This window comes from Berghia stephanieae, chromosome 12, assembly GCF_034508935.2.
Source record: "Berghia stephanieae isolate SIO BIC M18660-M18661 chromosome 12, UCSD_Bste_1.3, whole genome shotgun sequence".
Taxonomy (NCBI): domain Eukaryota; kingdom Metazoa; phylum Mollusca; class Gastropoda; order Nudibranchia; family Aeolidiidae; genus Berghia; species Berghia stephanieae.
Window position 1 is genome coordinate 7,908,725 of NC_088371.1, and position 21,893 is coordinate 7,930,617.

Below are 21,893 nucleotides of genomic sequence, written 5' to 3' on the forward strand. Positions count from 1 at the left end.
GCCGACTGAAGAAGTGTAAAAAACACAGAAACGAGTCGTCTCGGCCAAAAAAAATGTGAGTGAAAATTTACATTATATATTAGCTCTAACCACCATTATCGAGCACTTTCGTACCTACAAGTACCCACCAACACTCATATATATATATATATATATATATATATATATATATATATATATATATATATATAGGCGCACACGTCGGTCCAGCCCCATGTAAAGTTCTAACAGTAGTATTTTTGACTCATCGTCAAAATATATTAGACGTATTATGTCAGGATGCATTAGGAACATTTCTAGCTATGCAGTGTGTCTGAGTTTGTTTTTTTAATGATGTCATTATGGTTTTATTGTTTTTTTTTTGTTTGTTTTTTTTGTTGTTTTTTTTTTAATTTAATTTTTTTTTGTTGAAATTTTGTTATTGGCTGAAGAAAGACTTCGAGCCTGAGAAGTTCCGTGTTTGATAATTTGTGACCCTTCCCCTCAAAACGGTATTATGTCGGGTTGGTTAAGATGTCGAAAATTGAATTTATAGCCAGACATATCAGACTTGTGTTGAGTTTATACTATTTATTGAGGAGAATGAATATCATATTTTAGGATGATAATGCCAACAGTTTATACTTTTGACCAGTTTAACATTAAATCCGGATTTTAAGCATATGGTTCATTCCGACATAATACGGTTTTGAGACGATGGGTCACATTTGTTCTTTTTTTTTGTTTCTTCTTTATTTTTTTTTTCTTTTGGAAGCTGTACTACTTTTTACTGTCCACAGCTTCCATCAGCTTTGTATCCCTTTGATAAAGCCTCGAAAAGCTATGGACTGTAAAAAGTAATGACAAATTATGTTGTTTTTTATTTTACATTGCAAGAACGGGTTTTAGTATCAATATCATGTTAGTTACATATGAGAGAAAGAGAGAGAGAGAGAGAGAGAGAGAGAGAGAGAGAGAGAGAGAGAGAGAGAGAGAGAGAGAGAGAGAGAGAGGAGGGAGAGAGAGAGAGAGTGTGAGGAGAGGAGAGAGAGGAAGAGAGAGAGAGAGAGAGAGAGAGAGAGAGAGAGAGAGAGAGAGAGAGAGAGATTGAGAGATTCGTGAAATAACAAACTGGATAATTGGAATGGAAGTTTTTTTTTCTCCCTTAGAATCGAAGTATTGAGCTGCGCATGCGGAAAAGTCAGGTGACCCCCCCGAAAGAAAAGTGAATTATTTTGGAAAAGTGTGAAATCTAATGTATAATAATTTATCTTGGCAACATCTCTTTCCCCTCGGAGCCCAAAGTTTACGAGTTGACGCGACTATTAAAGTCGGGTCTTGTTGCTAAATATCGAACGTATAAAATTATCAATCAGTTTCGATATGAGAAACGTGTGAACGCGTGCAGGGGTGAGACAGGCAAGCGGGTGTTCAGGCACGCAGATCGATGATTTGAAACTAGAAGTGCAGACATTTATAATGTGTAATAGTATTTTGATCAACCTTGCCAAATCGATTTTTATATGACTGAATGACATTTTGGGGTGTGTCTGGTCATTTGATCGCGAGCTTGAAGTTCAGTTGATAAGTTGTCATCAAACAAGACCAGCGATACAGGATCTGAATAATAAATAAGATCATTAAACCTGAGTATAACGTGTCACCAACCTATTCTATAGATAGTTCGAAGATGACGTCACTCAGGTCTTTGTTATTGTTATTTGCCATCCGCGTTTGTGAGTTGTTCTCACTAAACTGTATTAACCAGACTATAAAAGTTCATGGTTACACAGAGTTTGTGTGTTGGTCCGTTATACTTCCGGATGGCAATGGTATGAACTCCTTGGCCAAGCGCATACTATTTATAGGGTATTATCTTGGTGATGGGTGAACGACATGCATATTGAAAATTGAATCTTTTATATTTAAAAGATTGTGTTTGTATGTGTGTGCGCGCGCTCGCGTGTGTGGGTGTGTGTATATATTATAATATAATAATATACATAAATATTATACGAAACTTTCTTGTTATTATTATTATTATTATTATTATTATTATTATTATTATTATTATTATTATTATTATTATTATTATCTTTATTATCATTATTTATTATTATGAATTATTATTATCATTATTATTATTATTATTATTATTATTATTATTATTATTATTATTATTATTATTATTATTATTATTATTATTATTAATATTAATATTATTATTATTATTATTATTATTATTATTATTATTATTATTATTATTATTATTATTATTATTATTATTATTATTATTTTTATTATCATTAGTTTATTATTATAATTATTATTATTATTATTATTATTATTATTATTATTATTATTTATTATTATTATTATTATTATTATTATTATTATTATTATTATTATTATTATTATTATTATATTATTATTATTATTATTATTATTATTATTATTATTACCAGTTGAGAACCCGCAAATTCTTGAGGAGAAATAATGGCAATTACGAACAGGCAATCCAATTGGATTCAATAGTCTGATGTCAAGTCGCCCAGCAACGGCAGCCATCGTGGTTCTAAACAAGGAAAATCGGCACTTTTTATTCTTCATGCTGGCTTGAACTTTTCATATGTCTTGTGATCAGAATGTGTAAAAGTCAAAACATGATCAGATTTATATTTTTTTTCCTCTGGATACGCTTTTATGCTCGTCGGAGAAATATTTCATAAGGGCGCCCGCCATTGTTCCGATAGTATAGAGCCAGTTACTAAGTTACCATGCGTCATTACGAGGGAAGTGACGTTATAACTGCTGAAGCGTACCCTGGCATGATACTGGTTTGAGGCGAACTGCCACATATTATAATATAAAAAGCTACTAACTCAAGCAGAAACAATAATTTGTGAGTGTGTGTGTGTGTGTGTGTGTGTGTGTTTGAGTGTGTATATATGTGTGTGTGTTCGTCATATTTATGTTTGAGGAGATATTAACCACGCCTATGTCACATTTACAACCTGGTTTGGGGGGGGGGGGGGGGGGGGGGGGGGGGGGGGGGGGGGCGAGGGGGGAGGGGGGGCGAGGGGGGAGGGGGAAGAGTCGATATTCATTAAAAAAAATTTTTTTTCACGCCCGTTACTTTACGAGAATGTTGTTGAGGGAAACCGAGTTGTTCATAATGTGTAGTATCATATTATATGTAAATACTAGATTTCAGGGGCTAAGCCGATGATGTATAACTGTTTGCAAGTCTGATAGACCAACGAATCATGGGCGTGTCCTTCGTAAAGTTATGGCCTGATACTGACCAAAAAATGACGTCAAAATGCCAGTCTTTTGCCAAAAAAGAAAACAACTCGTGAGTTGTATTCAATAGTTCAACCAATGAAATAACTTGTTTCCATGAGCTCTACTCGCGACAACTCATTAGGCGGTGCAAAAACCAAATAATGACGTCAAACTGCCAGTCCTTTTAGAGTTCAGTATCAGTCTATAGATAGTATGCAGATGACGTCACTCAGGCCTTTGTTATTGTTTTTGCCATCCGCGTTTGTGAGTTGTTCTCACTAAACTGTATTAACCAGACTATAAAAGTTCATGGTTACACAGAGTTTGTGTGTTGGTCCGTTATACTTCCGGATGGCAATGTTGTGAACTCCTTGGCCAAGCGCATTCTATCTATAACATAACGATGGCTACGGTCAGGGGCTCATTGTTGTAATGGACATACTCCCAAAAAACCAACGGAATGTATTGTCTCCATTATAACAATGTTAAATTAAGTCCATAATTGAGTTCGAGATCGGGTATATCAGGGAACGGTTATAATATTATTTTCTTTCCATACCCGGCTTAGTCATATTAAGTGTGTTGGATGTGTGGACGATCAAAGGCAAATATCGAGGGGGTAATTATAATTTTATTCATTTTTGTGATATGTGTTGTAGCAGCAGTGAATTTTCTTTGAGCTGGATCTTACCACTGGAACGTGTGCCGAATTAAATCGTAGCCATCGTTAACTTATAGTCTGACACGAGAACCCACAAGGACTTATAGATAGTTCAAAGATGACGTGACTCGGGTCTTTGTTTTTGTTTTTTTGCCATCCACGTTTATGAGTAATTCTCATATAACTGTATTAACCAGACTATAAAAGTTCATGTTTACACATATTTTTGTGTGTTTGTCGGTTATACTTCCGGATGGCAATGTTACCATCGTTACCATATATAGCCTTACACAGAACCCTCTAGGACTTATAGTTTGACGTCATTTTAAAAGTTTGTGCAGTGTCTAGTGAGTTGTCGTTAGTAGTGCTCATGGAAACAATTGGTCCCATTGGTTGAACTATTGAATACAACTCACGATTTGTTTTCTTTTGTGGTCAAAGACTGACATTTTGACGTCATTTTTTGGTCAGTGTCAGGCTATAAGTTCGCCAGAACCGTCGCCATCGTTATGTTATAGCCTGATACTGAAATCCAAAAGGACTGGCAGTTTGACGTCATTATTTGGTTTCTGCACCGCCTAGTGAGTTGTCGTTAGTAGAGCTCATGGAAACAAGTTATTTCATTGGTTGAACTATTGAATACAACTCACGATTTGTTTTCTTTTGTGGCAAAAGACTGGCTTTTTACGTCATTTTTTGGTCAATATCAGGCCATAACTTTACGAAGGCCACGCTGATACTGACCAAAAAATGACGTCAAAATGCCAGTCTTTTGCCGCAAAAGAAAACAAATCGTGAGTTGTATTCAATAGTTCAACCAATGAAATAACTTGTTTCCATGAGCTCGACTAACGACAACTCACTAAGCGGTGCAAAAACCAAATAATGACGTCAAACTGCCAGTCCTTTTGGATTTCAGTATCAGGCTATTACAAAACGATGGCTACGGTCCTTGAGGGTTCTTGTATCAGGCCATATGTTAACGATGGCTACGCTAGAACCGTGGCCTTCGTATAGTTATGGCCTCACACTGACCAAAAAATGACGTAAAAATGCCAGTCTTTTGCTACAAAAGTAAACAAACCATGAGTTGAATTCAATAGTTCAACCAATGAAATGACTTGTTACCATGGGCTCTACTAACGACAACTCACTAATGACGTCAAACTGCCAGTCTTTTTGGATTTCAATATCAGGCTATAACATAACGATGGCAACGCTAGAACCCACAAGGACTTATCGTTTGACATCATTTTTTAAGTTTGTGAGTTATGATTAGTAGTGCTCAAGGAAACAAGTGATTCTATTCGTTGAACTATTGAATATAACTCACGATTTGTTTGTTTTTTCTTTTTTTGTTGTTGTGGTCAAATACTTGTCTTTTGAAGTCATTTTTTGGTCAGTGTCAGGCTATAAGTTTACGATGGCTTCGATTAAATACTCTTGACATGCTTTGGGTTTGGAGTGAACACTTTTCTTGGCACTTGGAGTTGTAATCACTACAAGATCTATGTATCAACCCCCCCAAAAAATGTGGAACAGGCACTTGTATTAATGGACATGATCTTTTTTCCCTTTCCATGTGCTCGAGGTCATTGGTCATATTGCAAAGCGTACTCAAACTGACCCACATAGTGAAAAGTATTCACAGCTTTTGAAAAATCTTACATCACGATTGGTCGTTTTGTTCAGCTTAACACACGGGTATGTTTACAACTTTTATAAACAAAGCAGCGTGTTTAAATTTCTGAGAAAATATCCAATCGTTGGACAGCAACAAATCATGTGATTGATGACTCGGTTGGACGAAAACATGGATATAGATCGCTCCCAAACTGATGAGAAAAATTAGGTATGGAGAAGTGCAAGATGGAATCAGAGAATAAAAAGTCACGGGGTCAGTGCCAAACTCAGGATCCAATTGACACAACACCCTTCGCCTGGCAGGGAGAGAAAGAGAGAGAGAGAGAGAGAGAGAGAGAGAGAGAGAGAGAGAGAGAGAGAGAGAGGATATCTCGCATCATTTATGTATCAAACCATAATATTATCGTAAACTGAATACTGACACCAGGACATGTGTCTTGACGTCACTTTAAAGTTATGAGTTGCCGTTAGTGGTACTCAAGGAAACAAATTATGATCATTTTGGTTGAACCATTGAATATAACTCAGGATTATATAGATGCTGTGCATTTGGCTAAGAATCTCACAACATTGCCATCCGGAAATGAAGGCTCAAGATGACACACAGTTTTTTATGTGTTGGTACGTTATATCCAGCTGGCGGATGTTGTGAGCATTTTACCTAAACGCAAAGCATTAATTAACGAGAGTGTATTGTCCAAACTCCTTGAAAGTGTGAAACCAGTCCTCCGGGGGACTGGATATGTACCTTGTGTAAATGATCTTCAGGTTTCAGAGTGATGGCTTCTTCTTTTCTAGCCTAAAAAATGCTGGTCTCCGTAATCCGATGAATACATGCTGCTGAAATAGTTATGCCACCTTCAGTTCTTCTTCTTCCTCTATTTCTTCCTCTTCTTGTTCTTGTTGTTGTTCTTGTTCATCTTCTTGTTCTTGTTCTTCTTCTTGTTGTTCTTCTTGTTCTCGATGATTTCTACGAGTGAACAAAACACAAAATCACACAAATCATTTTAAAAACCAACACCGAGACACTCTTTTCAATAAATTTATTTATTTTAACATCAATCTTAAAAATAAAATAGATTAAGAAATCCCTTTATTCATCCCCAAGGGGATATTTGTCTTTAGGGTCTATTCCAAGGAATAACCCAGGCGTTAGCCGCAATGCAGCGCCGCAAAGTGAGCTTTAACTTCTAATTTTGTAGCACCAAGACCATCTCAGCATTCCACCGTTTTGAAATTATTTGTCAATTTAAATAAAATTTGGTCACTTTTACTTTAAATACGAATCGATCAAGTAAAATTATAATCCTCCATTTTGTCGTACTTTGGAAGAAAATGCTTCGAAATAGAATTTGGTCAGAAAACTCGTCCTTCAAATATCGATCGATTTAAATGACCCTCATCTTGCCAAAAACTCTCAAACTTGGGACTTCTCCAAGTCTTTAATAAAGTCGCAAGATTTTACAGTTTTGTTTGTTTGTTTGTTTGTTTGTTTTAAAACCAGGAGTCATTTAAATCGATCGATGTTTGAGGGACGATTTCTTGCCAAAATTTAAAATAGGTGTTGTTATATCATACTATGACAAACTTGCCAAAAAAAAAAAAAAGCAGCTAGAATAATAAATGGGATAGCTCTTCCCCTCGGCTCTTAATATTTTAAAACCTTTTAACACCTAGATAGATAGATCAAAGTAAATAAATACATAAGATACTGTGGGCTGTAAAAAATAATGTGAAAAATTGAATATAACAGCTTATAAAAGAAAGAAAACGAACAACAACAACAACAAAAAATCCACACAAAAAACAAAACAAAACACAATAAATTAAAAAAAAATCAAAAATCAAAAGAAATCAATAATAACACAGGAAACCTTTCGGGCTCAAAACCCATCTTTAGCTAAAAAAAAATAAATAAAAAAAATATTGAGCTTTATATAGCGCAATATCCACTAAATGTGCTCAAAGCGCTTTACAAGGGGTCCCAGGTCAACAGCAACATTTAAAATGTAGGACGAGACATGACGCCTGTTAGGCGATATTACAATTTTTCGGACAAAGACAACGCTGTTAACGGCCAGGTACTCATTTTACACCCAAGTACGGTGAGAGAATGTGAGTAAAGAGCCTTTTCCAAGGACTCAACTATGCGCCGAGCGCGAGGCTCGAACCCAGGACCTTCCGATGGTGTCATACCACTAGACCATATAGCCGCAAAGCTAGATGACAAAAAAAAACAAAAAAAAAAAAACAAAAAAAAACAACAAACAAACCTAATCAAAACGGTAATAATTTACCTAAAATAAATCGACCAAAAAAAAAAAAAAAAGCATAACACAGGAAATGTTTCGGGCTCAAAACCCATCTTCAGCTAAATGGAAAAAAGAAACCTAATCAAGACGGTAATAATTTACATTAAATCCAGATATAGATAGTATGCGCTTGGCTAATAAGCTCATAACATTGCCATCCAGAAGTATAACGGACCAACACACAAAACTGTGTGTATCCATGAACGTCTATAGTCAGGTTAATACAGTTCAGTGAGCATTACTCATAAACGCGGATGGCAAAAAGCATCAACAAAGACCTGAGTGACGTCATCTTCGAACTATCTATATCAGGATTTGACGTGATATAATATTAACATTTTAACTGATTTTGTAATTGGCTGATGAATGGTTTTGGGCCCGAAATATTCGTGAAAATAAACAAAGCAGACAGCCCCCCCTCTCTCTCCCGCTCTCTCTCTCTTTCTCTCTCTCTCTCTCTCTCTCTCTCTCTCTCTCTCTCTGTGTCTTTCTTGTTTTTCACACCTTTCTCTATCTCTCTCTTTCTCTCCCAGTATCTCATAACCTCTCTTAATCTCCCCCCCCCCTTCTCTGTCTCTCTCTATTTCTAACTCTCTCCCTCTCGTTCCTGCTCCATATATCTATAATCTATCTCCTGAAACATGTAAAGGTTTTTTATTTTTAAAAAAAAAAAATTTTTTTATACGCAGCGATGGATGCTATGCGTTTAGGTAAAATACTTATAACGTCCGCCAACCGGATATAATGTACCACAACACAAAATTATAGTCTTATTGATATTACTTTTTGAAAAGTGACGTCAATTTCGTTCTTTCTATTAGTAAGAGCTTTTTTTAAAATCTATATAGATCTATTGCGCAATATCCACTAAAATGTGCTCAAAGCGCTTTACAAGGGGTCCCTGGTCAACAGCAATATTTAACATGCAGGACGGGACATGCCGCCTGTTAGGCGATATTACAATTTTTCGGACAAAGACACTGCTGTTAACGGCCAGGTACTCATTTAACACCTGAGTACGGTGAGAGATTGTGAGTAAAGAGCCTTTTCCAAGTACTCAACTATGCGCCGAGCGCGAGGCTCGAACCCAGGACCTTACGATCCGAAAGCGAGTGTCATACCACAAGACCACATTATAGCCGCACAATAGTAATAGCACTTGGGGACAGACTGAGTAAACAAAGAGAGAAAGTCTCCCCATTTTGTCAATTATTCTACGTATATAGTATCTGAATAAAAAAAAAAAAATCCTTCAGAGCCCAAGCCCATGGAGCCGGAGTTTATCCCGGTTTCTATAACGTGAAACGGACAACATCAAATGCTTGCTACCCTTTTGATAGGACGCTAAGTCTATCTCAAACTACTTTCCACCAGATTTAACAGACCTATCCATTTACTGCCGGGTGGACAGGGTGTGTGTGTGTGTGTGTGTGTGTGTGTGTGTGGGGAGGGGGGGGGTCAGAAAAAATCTCGACTGCACCCTTTGAGCGAGAAGCGAGCGCTCTACCAACTGAGCTATCGGGACCCCCATAACCTGATTTAGGTACCCTAAAATTAGAATTAGCCTTGGTGGGCTCTTGTTGTAACGAAAAGACACTCAAATCAACGTACATCACCTATTTGCAGGTCTGATAACCCAAATTGTTATGAGGTCTTGTTGTAACGAAAAGACTCTCAAACCAACGTACATCACCTATTTGCAGGTCTGATAACCCAAATTGTTATGAGGTCTTGTTGTAACGAAAAGACACTCAAACCAACGTACATCACCTATTTGCAGGTCTGATAACCCAAATTGTTATGAGGTCTTGTTGTAACGAAAAGACACTCAAATCAACGTACATCACCTATTTGCAGGTCTGATAACCCAAATTGTTATGAGGTCTTGTTGTAACGAAAAGACTCTCAAACCAACGTACATCACCTATTTGCAGGTCTGATAACCCAAATTGTTATGAGGTCTTGTTGTAACGAAAAGACACTCAAACCAACGTACATCACCTATTTGCAGGTCTGATAACCCAAATTGTTATGAGGTCTTATTGTAACGAAAAGACACTCAAATCAACGTACATCACCTATTTGCAGGTCTGATAACCCAAATTGTTATGAGGTCTTGTTGTAACGAAAAGACACTCAAACCAACGTACATCACCTATTTGCAGGTCTGATAACCCAAATTGTTATGAGGTCTTGTTGTAACGAAAAGACTCTCAAACCAACGTATATGACCTATTTTCAGGTCTGATAACCCAAATTGTTATGAGGTCTTGTTGTAACGAAAAGACACTCAAACCAACGTACATGACCTATTTTCAGGTCTGATAACCCAAATTGTTATGAGGTCTTGTTGTAACGAAAAGACACTCAAACCAACGTACATCACCTATTTGCAGGTCTGATAACCCAAATTGTTATGGGGTCTTGTAACGAAAAGACTCTCAAACCAACGTATATGACCTATTTTCAGGTCTGATAACCCAAATTGTTATGGGGTCTTGTTGTAAGGAAAAGACTCTCAAACCAACGTATATCACCTATTTTCAGGTCTGATAACCCAAATTGTTATGGGGTCTTGTTGTAACGAAAAGACTCTCAAACCAACGTATATGATCTATTTTCAGGTCTGATAACCCAAATTGTTATGAGGTCTTGTTGTAACGAAAAGACTCTCAAACCAACTTACATCACCTATTTGCAGGTCTGATAACCCAAATTGTTATGAGGTCTGTTGTAACGAAAAGACACTCAAACCAACGTACATCACCTATTTGCAGGTCTGATAACCCAAATTGTTATGAGGTCTTGTTGTAGCGAAAAGACTCTCAAACCAACGTATATGACCTATTTTCAGGTCTGATAACCCAAATTGTTATGAGGTCTTGTTGTAACGAAAAGACACTCAAACCAACGTACATGACCTATTTTCAGGTCTGATAACCCAAATTGTTATGAGGTCTGTTGTAACGAAAAGACACTCAAACCAACGTACATCACCTATTTGCAGGTCTGATAACCCAAATTGTTATGAGGTCTTGTTGTAGCGAAAAGACTCTCAAACCAACGTATATGACCTATTTTCAGGTCTGATAACCCAAATTGTTATGAGGTCTTGTTGTAACGAAAAGACTCTCAAACCAACGTATATGACCTATTTGCAGGTCTGATAACCCAAATTGTTATGAGGTCTTGTTGTAACGAAAAGACTCTCAAACCAACGTATATGACCTATTTTCAGGTCTGATAACCCAAATTGTTATGAGGTCTTGTTGTAACGAAAAGACACTCAAACCAACGTATATGACCTATTTTCAGGTCTGATAACCCAAATTGTTATGAGGTCTTGTTGTAACTAAAAGACTCTCAAACCAATGTATATGACCTATTTTCAGGTCTGATAACCCAAATTGTTATGAGGTCTTGTTGTAACTAAAAGACTCTCAAACCAACGTATATCACCTATTTGCAAGTCTGATAACCCAAATTGTTGTGGACTCATCGTTGTAATGGAAACCAACACATAACATTGTCCTTTACAACATTGTTCAATCCAGCTCATACTTGCGTTTGGTTATCAGACCTGCAAATTATATACACGTTGACCCAATCCGTAACCTTCGTTAACGTATTGATGTTATGCTTTTAGGTAAAATACTCAAAACATTGGCAGCCGGATATAACGTTCCACAACGCACAAAACTATGTGTAACCTTGAACAGTTATTGTTTGATTGGTATAATTTAGTGAGAACTAATCGCCAAAATGACTGTCTAAAAACAATAACAAAGAACTGAGTGACGTCAATTTTGTTCTTTCTCTTGATAGTATGCGCTTGGCTAAGAAGCTCACAGCATTGCCATCCGGAAGTATAACGGACCAACACACAAAACTATGTGTAACTTTAAACGTTTATAGTCTGGTTAAAACAGTGTAGTGAGAATTACTCACAAACGTGGATGGTTCTTGGGAAGAAACTGTTTTTATAAAAATCAGTCGGATGGTAAAACGGTTTGAACTGAGATATTGCCAAGTTCAGTTAGAAGGTCATTTTTTATTCTTGTCATAAATTATTAAATCAACCCTTTTTGTACAACTTTCAGAAAATGCAAAAATTTAAATATGCAAATCCAAAATTTTCACCTTCCGGCTGATTCTGTCATGCACTGACACACTTCCTAGCCATCGTTAAGTTATAGATAGTATGCGCTTGGCTAAGAAGCTCACAACATTGCCATCCGGAAGTATAACGGACCAACACACAAAACTGTGTGTAACCTTGAAGGTTTATAGTCTGGTTAATACAGTTTAGTGAGAAGTACTCATAAACGCGGATGGCAAAAAACAATAACAAGGACATGAGTGACGTCATCTTCGAACTATCTATAGCCTGACACTGAAACCCAAAACAACTGGCATTTTGACGTCATTATTTGGTTTTTGCACCGCCTAGTGAGTTGTCGTTAGTAGTGCTCATGAAAACAAGTGGTCCCAAGGGTTAAAAACTATTGAATACAACTCACGATTTGTTTTCTTTTGTGGCCAAAGACTGGCATTTTGACGTCATTTTTTGGTCAGTGTCAGCGTAGCCATCGTTATGTTATAGCCTGACACCGTGGCCTTCGTAAAGTTATGGCCTGACACTGACCAAAAATGACGTCAAAATGCCAGTCTTTTGCCACAAAAAAAGAAAACAAATCGTGAGTTGTATTCAATAGTTCAACCAATTAAATAACTTGTTTCCTTGAGCTCTACTAACGACAACTCACAAGACGGTGCAAAAACCAAATAATGACGTCAAACTGCCAGTCCTTTTGACTTTCAGTTTCAGGCTATAACATAACGATGGCTACGCTGACACTGACCAAAAAAAAAAGACGTCAAAATGCCAGTCTTTGGTCACAAAAGAAAAGAAATCGTGAGTTGTATTCAATAGTTCAACCAATGGGACCACTTGTTTCCATGAGCACTACTAACGACAGCTCACTAGGCGGTGCAAAAACGAAATTATGACGTCAAAATGCCAGTCTTTTTGAGTTTAAGTGTCAGGTATAACTTAACGATGGCCACTGTGTCAGGCTAATACGTTAACGATGGCTACGCACATATGCGCTGGTTCTGTGTGTTGGAATAGGATTCAATAGTCGTAACGTCACTTCCTTCATAATGACGCATGGTAACTTAGCAACACTGGCTCTAAACTATCGGAGCAATGGCGGACGCCGTATGAAATATTTCTCCGGCGAGCATAAAAGCGTATCCAGAGGGAAAAAAAAAATAAACTTGATCATGTTTTGACTTTTACACATTCTTGTCACAAGACATATGAAAAGTTCTAGCCAGCTTGAAGAATAAAAAGTAATGATTTTCTTTGTTTAGAACCAAGATGGCCGCCGTTGCCAGGCGGCGTGACATCAGACTACTGAATCCAATTGTGAACTTACTGCCATTATAATCTCTTGTGAATGTACAGTGTTGTTTTGTGAAATATTGTGAATATAGTTGCCGTTAGCAGTGCTTAAGGAAACACGTGATCTCATTGGTTGAACTATTGAATGCAACTCACGATTTGTTTTGTTTTGGTGACCTGATCTTGTATTTCAAAGTAATTAATTGGCCAATGTCAGGCTGTGAGTGAGTGCACGAAACTCATCGCCTGACACTGACCAAAAAATACGATTCAACAGTCGTGACGTCACTTCCCTCGTATTGACGTATGGTAACTTAATAACTTGCTCTAAACTATCGGAACAATGGCGGACGCCCTTATGAAATATTTCTCCGACGAGCATAAAAGCGTATCCAGAGGAAAAAAACCCATTAAAAATCTGATCATGTTTTGACTTTTACACATTCTGATCACAAGACATATGGAAAATTCTAACCAGCATGAGGAATAAAAAGTACAGATTTTTTTTGTTTAGAACCACGATGGCCGCCGTTGCTGGGCGACGTGACATCAGACTATTGAATCCAATTAACTCATTCAACCCCTAACACCGACTCAATCCGTAGTTTACCCGGGGTTACTTTTACCCCATGCCTATTTATTACATTTTTTGAGACAAAGTATAGGCGTACTATCAAAGCTTATGTTTTTAGTTTTTACATGTGAATGATAGTTAAATAAAACTATCTATGTACATGCTTATTTTTAATACATTTTTTTCCAGTTTTGAAAAGTAGCAAAAATCTCTAGGATTGAGTGAATTAATGTCAAAAGGAAAGGCGACGACACTCAAAAGAAAACAAATCGTGCGTTGTTGATATGACCTACAAGTGTCGCAAGTGCCTTCAAAACTCTTGAAATCAAACAAAACAAAGTTCACTCCAACATAATACCGACTGTCGTGGTGGGTAACATTTCAAGACTGCATGCAAGGGAGACGATTTGAACAATTACTTAATAATATCTTTCAGTCAAGGAATTCAAGAAATATAACTAAGTATGGAAATGAAAGTGTGGATAATTATATGTGTTGTCTCCCTTTGTGCAAGGAACGTTGGGGTCCTGGCTGTGACTGATCCAGTGCTTGTCTCAGGTATTTATTATATAGTTTTCTTACAGTTTTGATATTTTTTACATAATAATGATGATGATGGCGATGATGATGCTGATGCTGATGATGATGATGATGATGATGATGATAACGATGTTATTATTATTATTATTATTATTATTATTATTATTATTATTATTATTATTATTATTATTATTATTATTATTATTATTATTAATTATTTATTATTATTATTATTATTTATTATTATTATTATTATTATTATTATTATATATATATTATTATTATTATATATTATTATATATTATTATTATTATTATTATTATTATATTATTATTATTATATTATTATTATATTATTATTATATTATTATTATTATTATTATTATTATTATTATTATATTATCATATCATCATCATCATATCATCGTCATCATCATCATCATCATCATCATCACATAATAATATAATGATAATAAAATGATGATGATAATAATAATAATAATAATAATAGTAATAATAAATAATAATAATAATAATAATAATAATAATAATAATAATAATAATAATAATAATAATAATAATAATAATAATAATAATATAACCACCACCACCACCATCATCATCATCATCATCATCATCATCATCATCATCATCATCATCATCATCATCATCATCATCAACATGATCATCATGATCATCATCATCATGATAATCATGATCATCATCATCATCATGATGATGATGATGATGATGATGATCATCATCATCATCATGATCATCATCATCATCATCATCATCATCATCATCATGATCATCATCATCATCATCATCATCATCATCATCATCACCACCATTTTCATCATCAATATCATCATCATCATCCTCATCATCATCATCATCATCATCATCATCATCATCATCATCATCATCATCATCAACAACAACAACCTCAAATGCGGTTACAAATTACGCTCCGTAAAGTCGCCTTCTTTTCGATTTCCGCCCACAGCCCAAGAGACACTGATGACTTCAGGTGTTGAAATTGATATAGAGGATAGTCATATTGAGGACCTCAAAGGTCATGTCAACCTCCCTGATGCTTACAAGATAGTTCTAGAAAGTCTTATAGCTGAAGCACAGTAAGTTCAGTAAACAATGTTTTCCTCCTCCTCCTCCTCCTCCTTCTTCTTCTTCTTCTTCTTCTTCTTCTTCTTCTTCTTCTTCTTCTTCTTCTTCTTCTTCTTCTGTCTGTATGGTTGACGCCTAAGAAACCAATGGTCTGGTTGTATTTCAGCGGCGTCCTCATTGGGCGCGGGCCCATGTCAGTCGGGCCTTGAAATCGTTTAGGTGTGGTGCCATGATGACCAGTTCATCCAGCCCATTCCACTCCGAGATAGTTCTAATGAAGAAAGAATTTCTGTAGTTTTGTGTTCTTGTCTGTATGGATTTTGAAGCAGATCGAATTGTTTGTGGCGTATCTGTCAATGGGGTTTTCGGTTATGTGGTTGGCGAAAGTGAGTGCTCGGATTTTTCTTTTGTTTGGTCGTGGCGTGAAAAAGGAGTCTGCCTTTATTGATGGTATTTGATCTGTTATTATCTTGAACATGAATGACAGACGGGTTTCTTTTCTTCTTTGTTGGAGGCTGATGAGATTTCTTTCTTCTAACATTTTTGTCATGCATCCTGGGGTTCTGCTCTTATAGTTCCCAGTTATGAACCGGGCGCCTTGTCTCTGGACTCTCTCAAGTTTTTGAATATCCTCTTTCAGGTAGGGGTCCCAGGCAACTGCTCCGTATTCCAATTGTGATCTCACAAGTGCGAGGTAGGCGTTTTGTTTGTATGACGTTGGGGCGTGGCTAAGATTTCGGCGGAGAAACGCGAGGGTGCAGCTTGCCTTTTGGGTTATTTTGTTAATGTGTTTCCCCCATTTCAAGTCCTTTGAGAAGGTGATGCCAAGGTATGGGTGATCGTCGACTTGTTTCAGGACGGTGTTGTTTAACTTGTAGGTCTCATTGTACTTTTTAGCTGTGCTGAGGATGTAGCATTTGTTTGCGTTAAATTTCATTCCCCAATCATGAGCCACTGTTCGAGACTATTCAAGTCCTCTTGTAGCAATTTTTGATCATTTGCAGATTTTATTGGTCGGTATATTAGACAGTCATCGGCGAATAACCTAATCTGAGATTTTACTCGTAGAGGTAGGTCATTGATGAAACAAAGAAATAGTATGGGTCCTAGCACCGTTCCCTGTGGTACTCCTGATATGACTGGACATTCATCCGATGACGTGCCGTCTAGGACTACTTTCATGGTACGTTTTGTGAGGAAATTACAAAGCCATGTGTGTAAAGAGCCACGAATTCCGTAATTTTCTAGTTTCTGCAGGAGTTTTTGGTGAGGCACAGTATCAAATGCTTTGGAAAAGTCGAGGATGCCGATGTCTGCCTGAGTGTTGGCATTCTGGAGTCTCAACAGGTCGTTTACAGTTATTAGGAGTTGGCTTTCACATAAGTATCCTTTGCGAAACCCGTGGTTCAGGTCAGTTAGGATGTCATTGTTCTCAAATTGGTTCATCATGTTCTTACAGATTATATGTTCTAATAGTTTGGATATTACAGACGTCAGTGAGATTGGACGGTAGTTCTATGCTTTATTTTTGTTGCCTTTTTTGAATACAGGTGCGATGTTTGCCTTCAGCCAGTCATTAGGGAGCATCCCGGTGTCGACCGATTTTTGGAAAATTATGCATAATGAGGGGGCCAAACTCTCAGTACACTCCTTTAGTACTGTGTTGGGGATGTTATCTGGACCTGACGCCTTAGATGGATCGACGTTTTCAAGCAACTTTTCAACTCCTGAGATATTTATGTTGATATTAGTAAGAGATTGGTCACACCTCTGTGATGTCGGTGGGGTGGTTGTATCGTGTGGATCATGAGGGGTAAAGACAGATTTAAATTGATCCAAGAGGATCGTTGCTTTATCCTTCCCCTTAATGTACAGGGTTTCATTTTCTTTCAATGGGGCTACACCAATGGAATCGTTTTTCTTGCTTTTTATGTAGTTCCAAAATGGCTTGGTATTGTTTGTTTCAAGTCCTTTTTCTATGACATTGTTAATGTGCGTCCATTCTGCTTGCCTTATTTCACGCCTACTTTGACGCTGCAACGATTTGTATGTATCCCAGGTTCCGCTCAGTTTAGCCCGCTTGAATGCTTTTGCTTTGCGTCTTTGTAGTGCTCGTATTTTCCTGTTCATCCACGGCGGCGTTCTTGTATTTTTATGTACCTTTTGGGGAATTGACTCCTTGATTGCACTGAGTAGGCAGGACTGAAAATGGCTCCACATTTCATTTACATCCATACTGTTTTTGTGCTGTTCTGTGATCTCTGATGACAGTCCCTCGATTCATTTTCGTAGTGCGGCCCAGTTGGCCTTTTTGAAAAGGTATCGTGTTTTGGGGGGTTGGTTCATATAATTGGGGTTTAGTGTGGTTTCAGTAACAACGCAGGCATGAGCTGATATTCCTGGTTGTGATGTTGTTGAATGGATCAGTGATGGATTGGATACGAAAACAAGATCTAAAATATTGTCACCGCGTGTGCATTCTTCGTGAATTTGTGTGAGGTGCGCTCCTGCTGTAATGTCGATGAGGCTTTGTTGTATTGCACGTTGTGGGCAGACAAATAACGTTTTTGAACCGTCCCAGTTTATATCAGGACAGTTAAAGTCTCATGTTAGAATCATTTGGTTTGGAGTTTTTTCTGAGTTGATTATTTCAAGCGATTTTTGCAGTTCTACGATGTCAGTTTCGTTTCGATGGGGCATGTAGAACGATCCAACAAGGATGTTTTTATGGCCTTGGATTTTAACGCTTACCCAAATTATCCCACAGTCAGTTTTGAACTTTGTTTGCTCACAGCCTGTGAGCTTTCTATCAACGAGTATGAATACTCCACCTCCCGGTCGCCTGGTCTCATCGTCTTCATTTTCACTTCCTTCATCTTCTGCCTCTTCTCTAGGTAGTTTTCTGTCATTTCGGAATACTTCGTATTCTTTGGGGAAGATTTCACATGACTTAATATTGTCATTTAGCCACGACTCTTGTCCACAGACAATGTCTGGTTCATGTTTGTCAATGAGTGCACAGAATTCAGCTCTTTTGTGTACAATGCTACGACAGTTCACTGTTAGAATTTTTAGATTGTTATTAGTAGAAATTAAATTATTGCATTTTAATTTGACTGAGTTGTTTTTGATGTTTTCTTTGGCTTCTATTTGTTTTTGTTTTTGTTTCCTTCCACCTTTATTTCCTCTTTTTGTTAATTTTCTGTATGCCTTGAATAATTTAATAGATCTCAAAAGGTTCACTATTTCTAAATTCGGTGTATTATTAATTGTGTCGTATTGTACAAAGGTGTTGGGGTGAATAGTTATAACAATAATTAGGTGTTGTCATTCTCGGTGTTCATCGTCGACCGTTGTAATACGATTAAAATAGCTCACAGTTTTTTGTTTTTTTTTCTCCTTAAAATCGTAAAACGTAAACAACAATGGTCTAAATAGATGATAAAATCCTTGCAAAAATTTTATAAAACTTTAAAGTATTGCTAAATTAATTGTTTAAAGTCCACGAATTTTCGTCAAAAGCAGCACAAACTCACACGAAATCTTCTGAATATGAAATAAAATTCGTCCTGTATAGAAATAACACTTAAAACAGCCGTAAAATGAAGTAATTTTAAGAGCTCTGTGAAAAGCAGCCTTCCAGCGCTGAACACATTACACATCTTCTTCTTCTTCTTTTTCTTTTTTCTTCTTCAGTGACTACTACTACTACAGCCACCACCACCACCACCACTACTACTACTACTACTACTACTACTACTACTACTACTACTACTACTACTACTACTACTTCTACAACTACTACTACTACTACTACTACTACTACTACTACTACTACTACTACTACTGCTTCCTCCTCACCCTGCATATCATCATCATCATCATCATCATCATCATCATCATCATCATCATCATCATCATCATTATCAACATTAATCTACTACCCCCATTTCAGGACTTGTGACATGGGCGAGAAGTACAGGAGGGCTGATGGAGTCTGTAATAATCCCGTAGACCCCCTATGGGGAGCTGTGTTACATTATCAACAACGACTATTGCCTAGTGTCTACACGGATAGTAAGTCTATCTCTTCCTTTCACACACACACAACACACCCACCCACCCACACCCACCCACACACACACACACACACACTCTTTCTCTCTCTCTCACATACATCGAGACATTCGATACATTCATGAAAGCTGATGGAGTCTGTAATAATCCTGTAGACCGTCTATAGGTAATCTACAACGACTATTGCCTAATGCCTACACGGATAGTAAGTCTATCTCTTCTCTACACACACACACTCACCCCCCCCCCCCCACACACACAGATATACATATTTTAGATAAATTCATGAACGCTGATGGAGTTTGTGGGGTGCTGTGTTACAGTATCAACATCTACTATTGCCTCTTTCCTACACGGATGGTATGTCTATCTCTTCCTTTCACACACACACACATACACACATACACATACACACACACACACATACACACATACACACATACACATACACACACACACACACATTCATTCACAAGTACGCTATTGTTAAATAATAATTAAAATGGTTGCATAACAAACAATAACAAAGAGATGAATGACGTCAATTTCGTTCCATCTATATCGTTTCAGACGTGAATGTACCCCGAATGACTGACTCGAAAGGCCATTATCTATGCAGCGCCAGGACTGTCAGTCTTAAATGTTTTCCTCCCAACGAAGAGACGAGCCATTTTCTGGACAAGTAGGCCATACAGTTCATTCATTCGTCCGCTAATTAATTAATTAATTAATTAATTAATTAATTAATCAATTAATTCAATCGTTAATTAATTAATTATTTTAAAAATTCTTTTGTAAATTCATTCATTCGTTCAATCATTCATCCATCCATTCATTTATTCAACCATCAATTCAAACATTCATTAAATAATTTATTCATTTCTCCATTTATTCATGAATTCATTCAGTCATTCCTTCATTACATTCTCTCATTCATTCTTTCATTCATTTATTCATTGCACGATCATTCATTCATCCATTCATTCATTCATTCCTTTATTCATTCTTTGCTCGTTCATTCATCCATTTTTCATTCATTCATTCATTCATTTATTCGTTCATTCATTCACTTTTCTAATCATTCATTCATTCATTCATTCATTCATTCATTCATTCATTCATTCATTACACGTTCATTCATTCATTCATTCACTCAACCATTCATTCATTCATTCATTCATTCATTCATTCATTCATTCATTCATTCATTCATTCATTCATAAACAACCATTCATTTATAAAACAGTTTTTAAAAACCCAAAAACCCCACCAAAACAAACAATTAGAATAAATGAATTAATTAATGAATTTAATGAATGAATAAATGAATGAATGAATGAATGAACAAATGGATGAACGAATGAATGAATGAATGAATGAATGAATGAATAGACGGATGATTCAATGTTTGGATGGACGAACTAATGAATGAATGAATTCATTCATTCATTCCTTCATTTATTCATTCCTTCATTCACTCATTCATTCGATCATTCATTTATTTATTCATTCATTAAATTCATTTATTAATTCATTTATTCTAATTGTTTGTTTTGTTGTTTTTGTTGTTGTTTTTTTAAATTATTTTTTTATTTGTTTTGTTTTAAATAATTCGTGTCGTATTTCCATCATTCAGTTCATGAGAGTAATATATCTTTGCTAATATAACAATGAATGATGTGTAACATTATGATAATTTCCATTCAGGAACAATCAAGTATATCTTATTTTATCATTTTTCAATCCATATCTTCAGTCACTTATTCATTCATTCATTCATTCATTCCTTCCTTCATTCATTCATTCATTCATTCATTTATTCAGACATGCATCATCACACTCCCTCATTCTTATTCACTCCCTTGTTTATTTCTTCCTTCATTCATCCATTCATTCAATTATGGCTTTCCTAGTATTACAACTTATATTCTTTTAAAATTGAGCCTTTTATATAGAGCAATATCCACTAAACGTGCTCAAAGCGCTTTACAAAGGGTCCCTGACCAATAGTAACACATAACACGTCGAACGAGACATGACGCCTGTTATAAGATATTACATTTTTCCGACAGGGACAACGCTGTTAACGGCCAGGTACTCATTTTACACATGAGTACGGTGAGAGAATGTGAGTAAATAGCGTTCCCCAAGTACTCAACTATGCTCCGAGCGAGCTCGAACCCAGGACCTTCCGATCCGAAAGCGAGTGTCATTCCACTGGACCACATAGCCGCACACAAAAAAGATGTCAATTTTTATTCTCTTTTCATTGTAGGCACACATCACA

At 36.5% G+C, this 21,893-nt stretch overlaps 1 protein-coding gene and 1 long non-coding RNA gene across 2 annotated transcripts in view; one reads left to right on the plus strand and one right to left on the minus strand.

Annotated features, from left to right (window-relative positions):
* The window catches only part of LOC144957748 (uncharacterized), a 69,598-nt gene that overhangs the window by 5,462 nt on the left and 42,243 nt on the right, over nt 1-21,893 (minus strand). The gene's annotated exons all lie outside the window — the stretch shown is intronic.
* The window catches only part of LOC144958197 (chorion peroxidase-like), a 17,064-nt gene continuing 9,287 nt past the window's right edge, over nt 14,117-21,893 (plus strand). The window contains exons 1-5 of the mRNA XM_078890004.1: nt 14,117-14,420; nt 15,411-15,540; nt 19,485-19,606; nt 20,177-20,288; nt 21,882-21,893. The exon at nt 21,882-21,893 is cut by the window's right edge and continues 62 nt beyond it. Coding sequence (XP_078746130.1) covers nt 14,327-14,420; nt 15,411-15,540; nt 19,485-19,606; nt 20,177-20,288; nt 21,882-21,893 — 470 coding nt within the window. The 5' untranslated portion in view covers nt 14,117-14,326. The remainder of the gene's footprint in view (nt 14,421-15,410; nt 15,541-19,484; nt 19,607-20,176; nt 20,289-21,881) is intronic.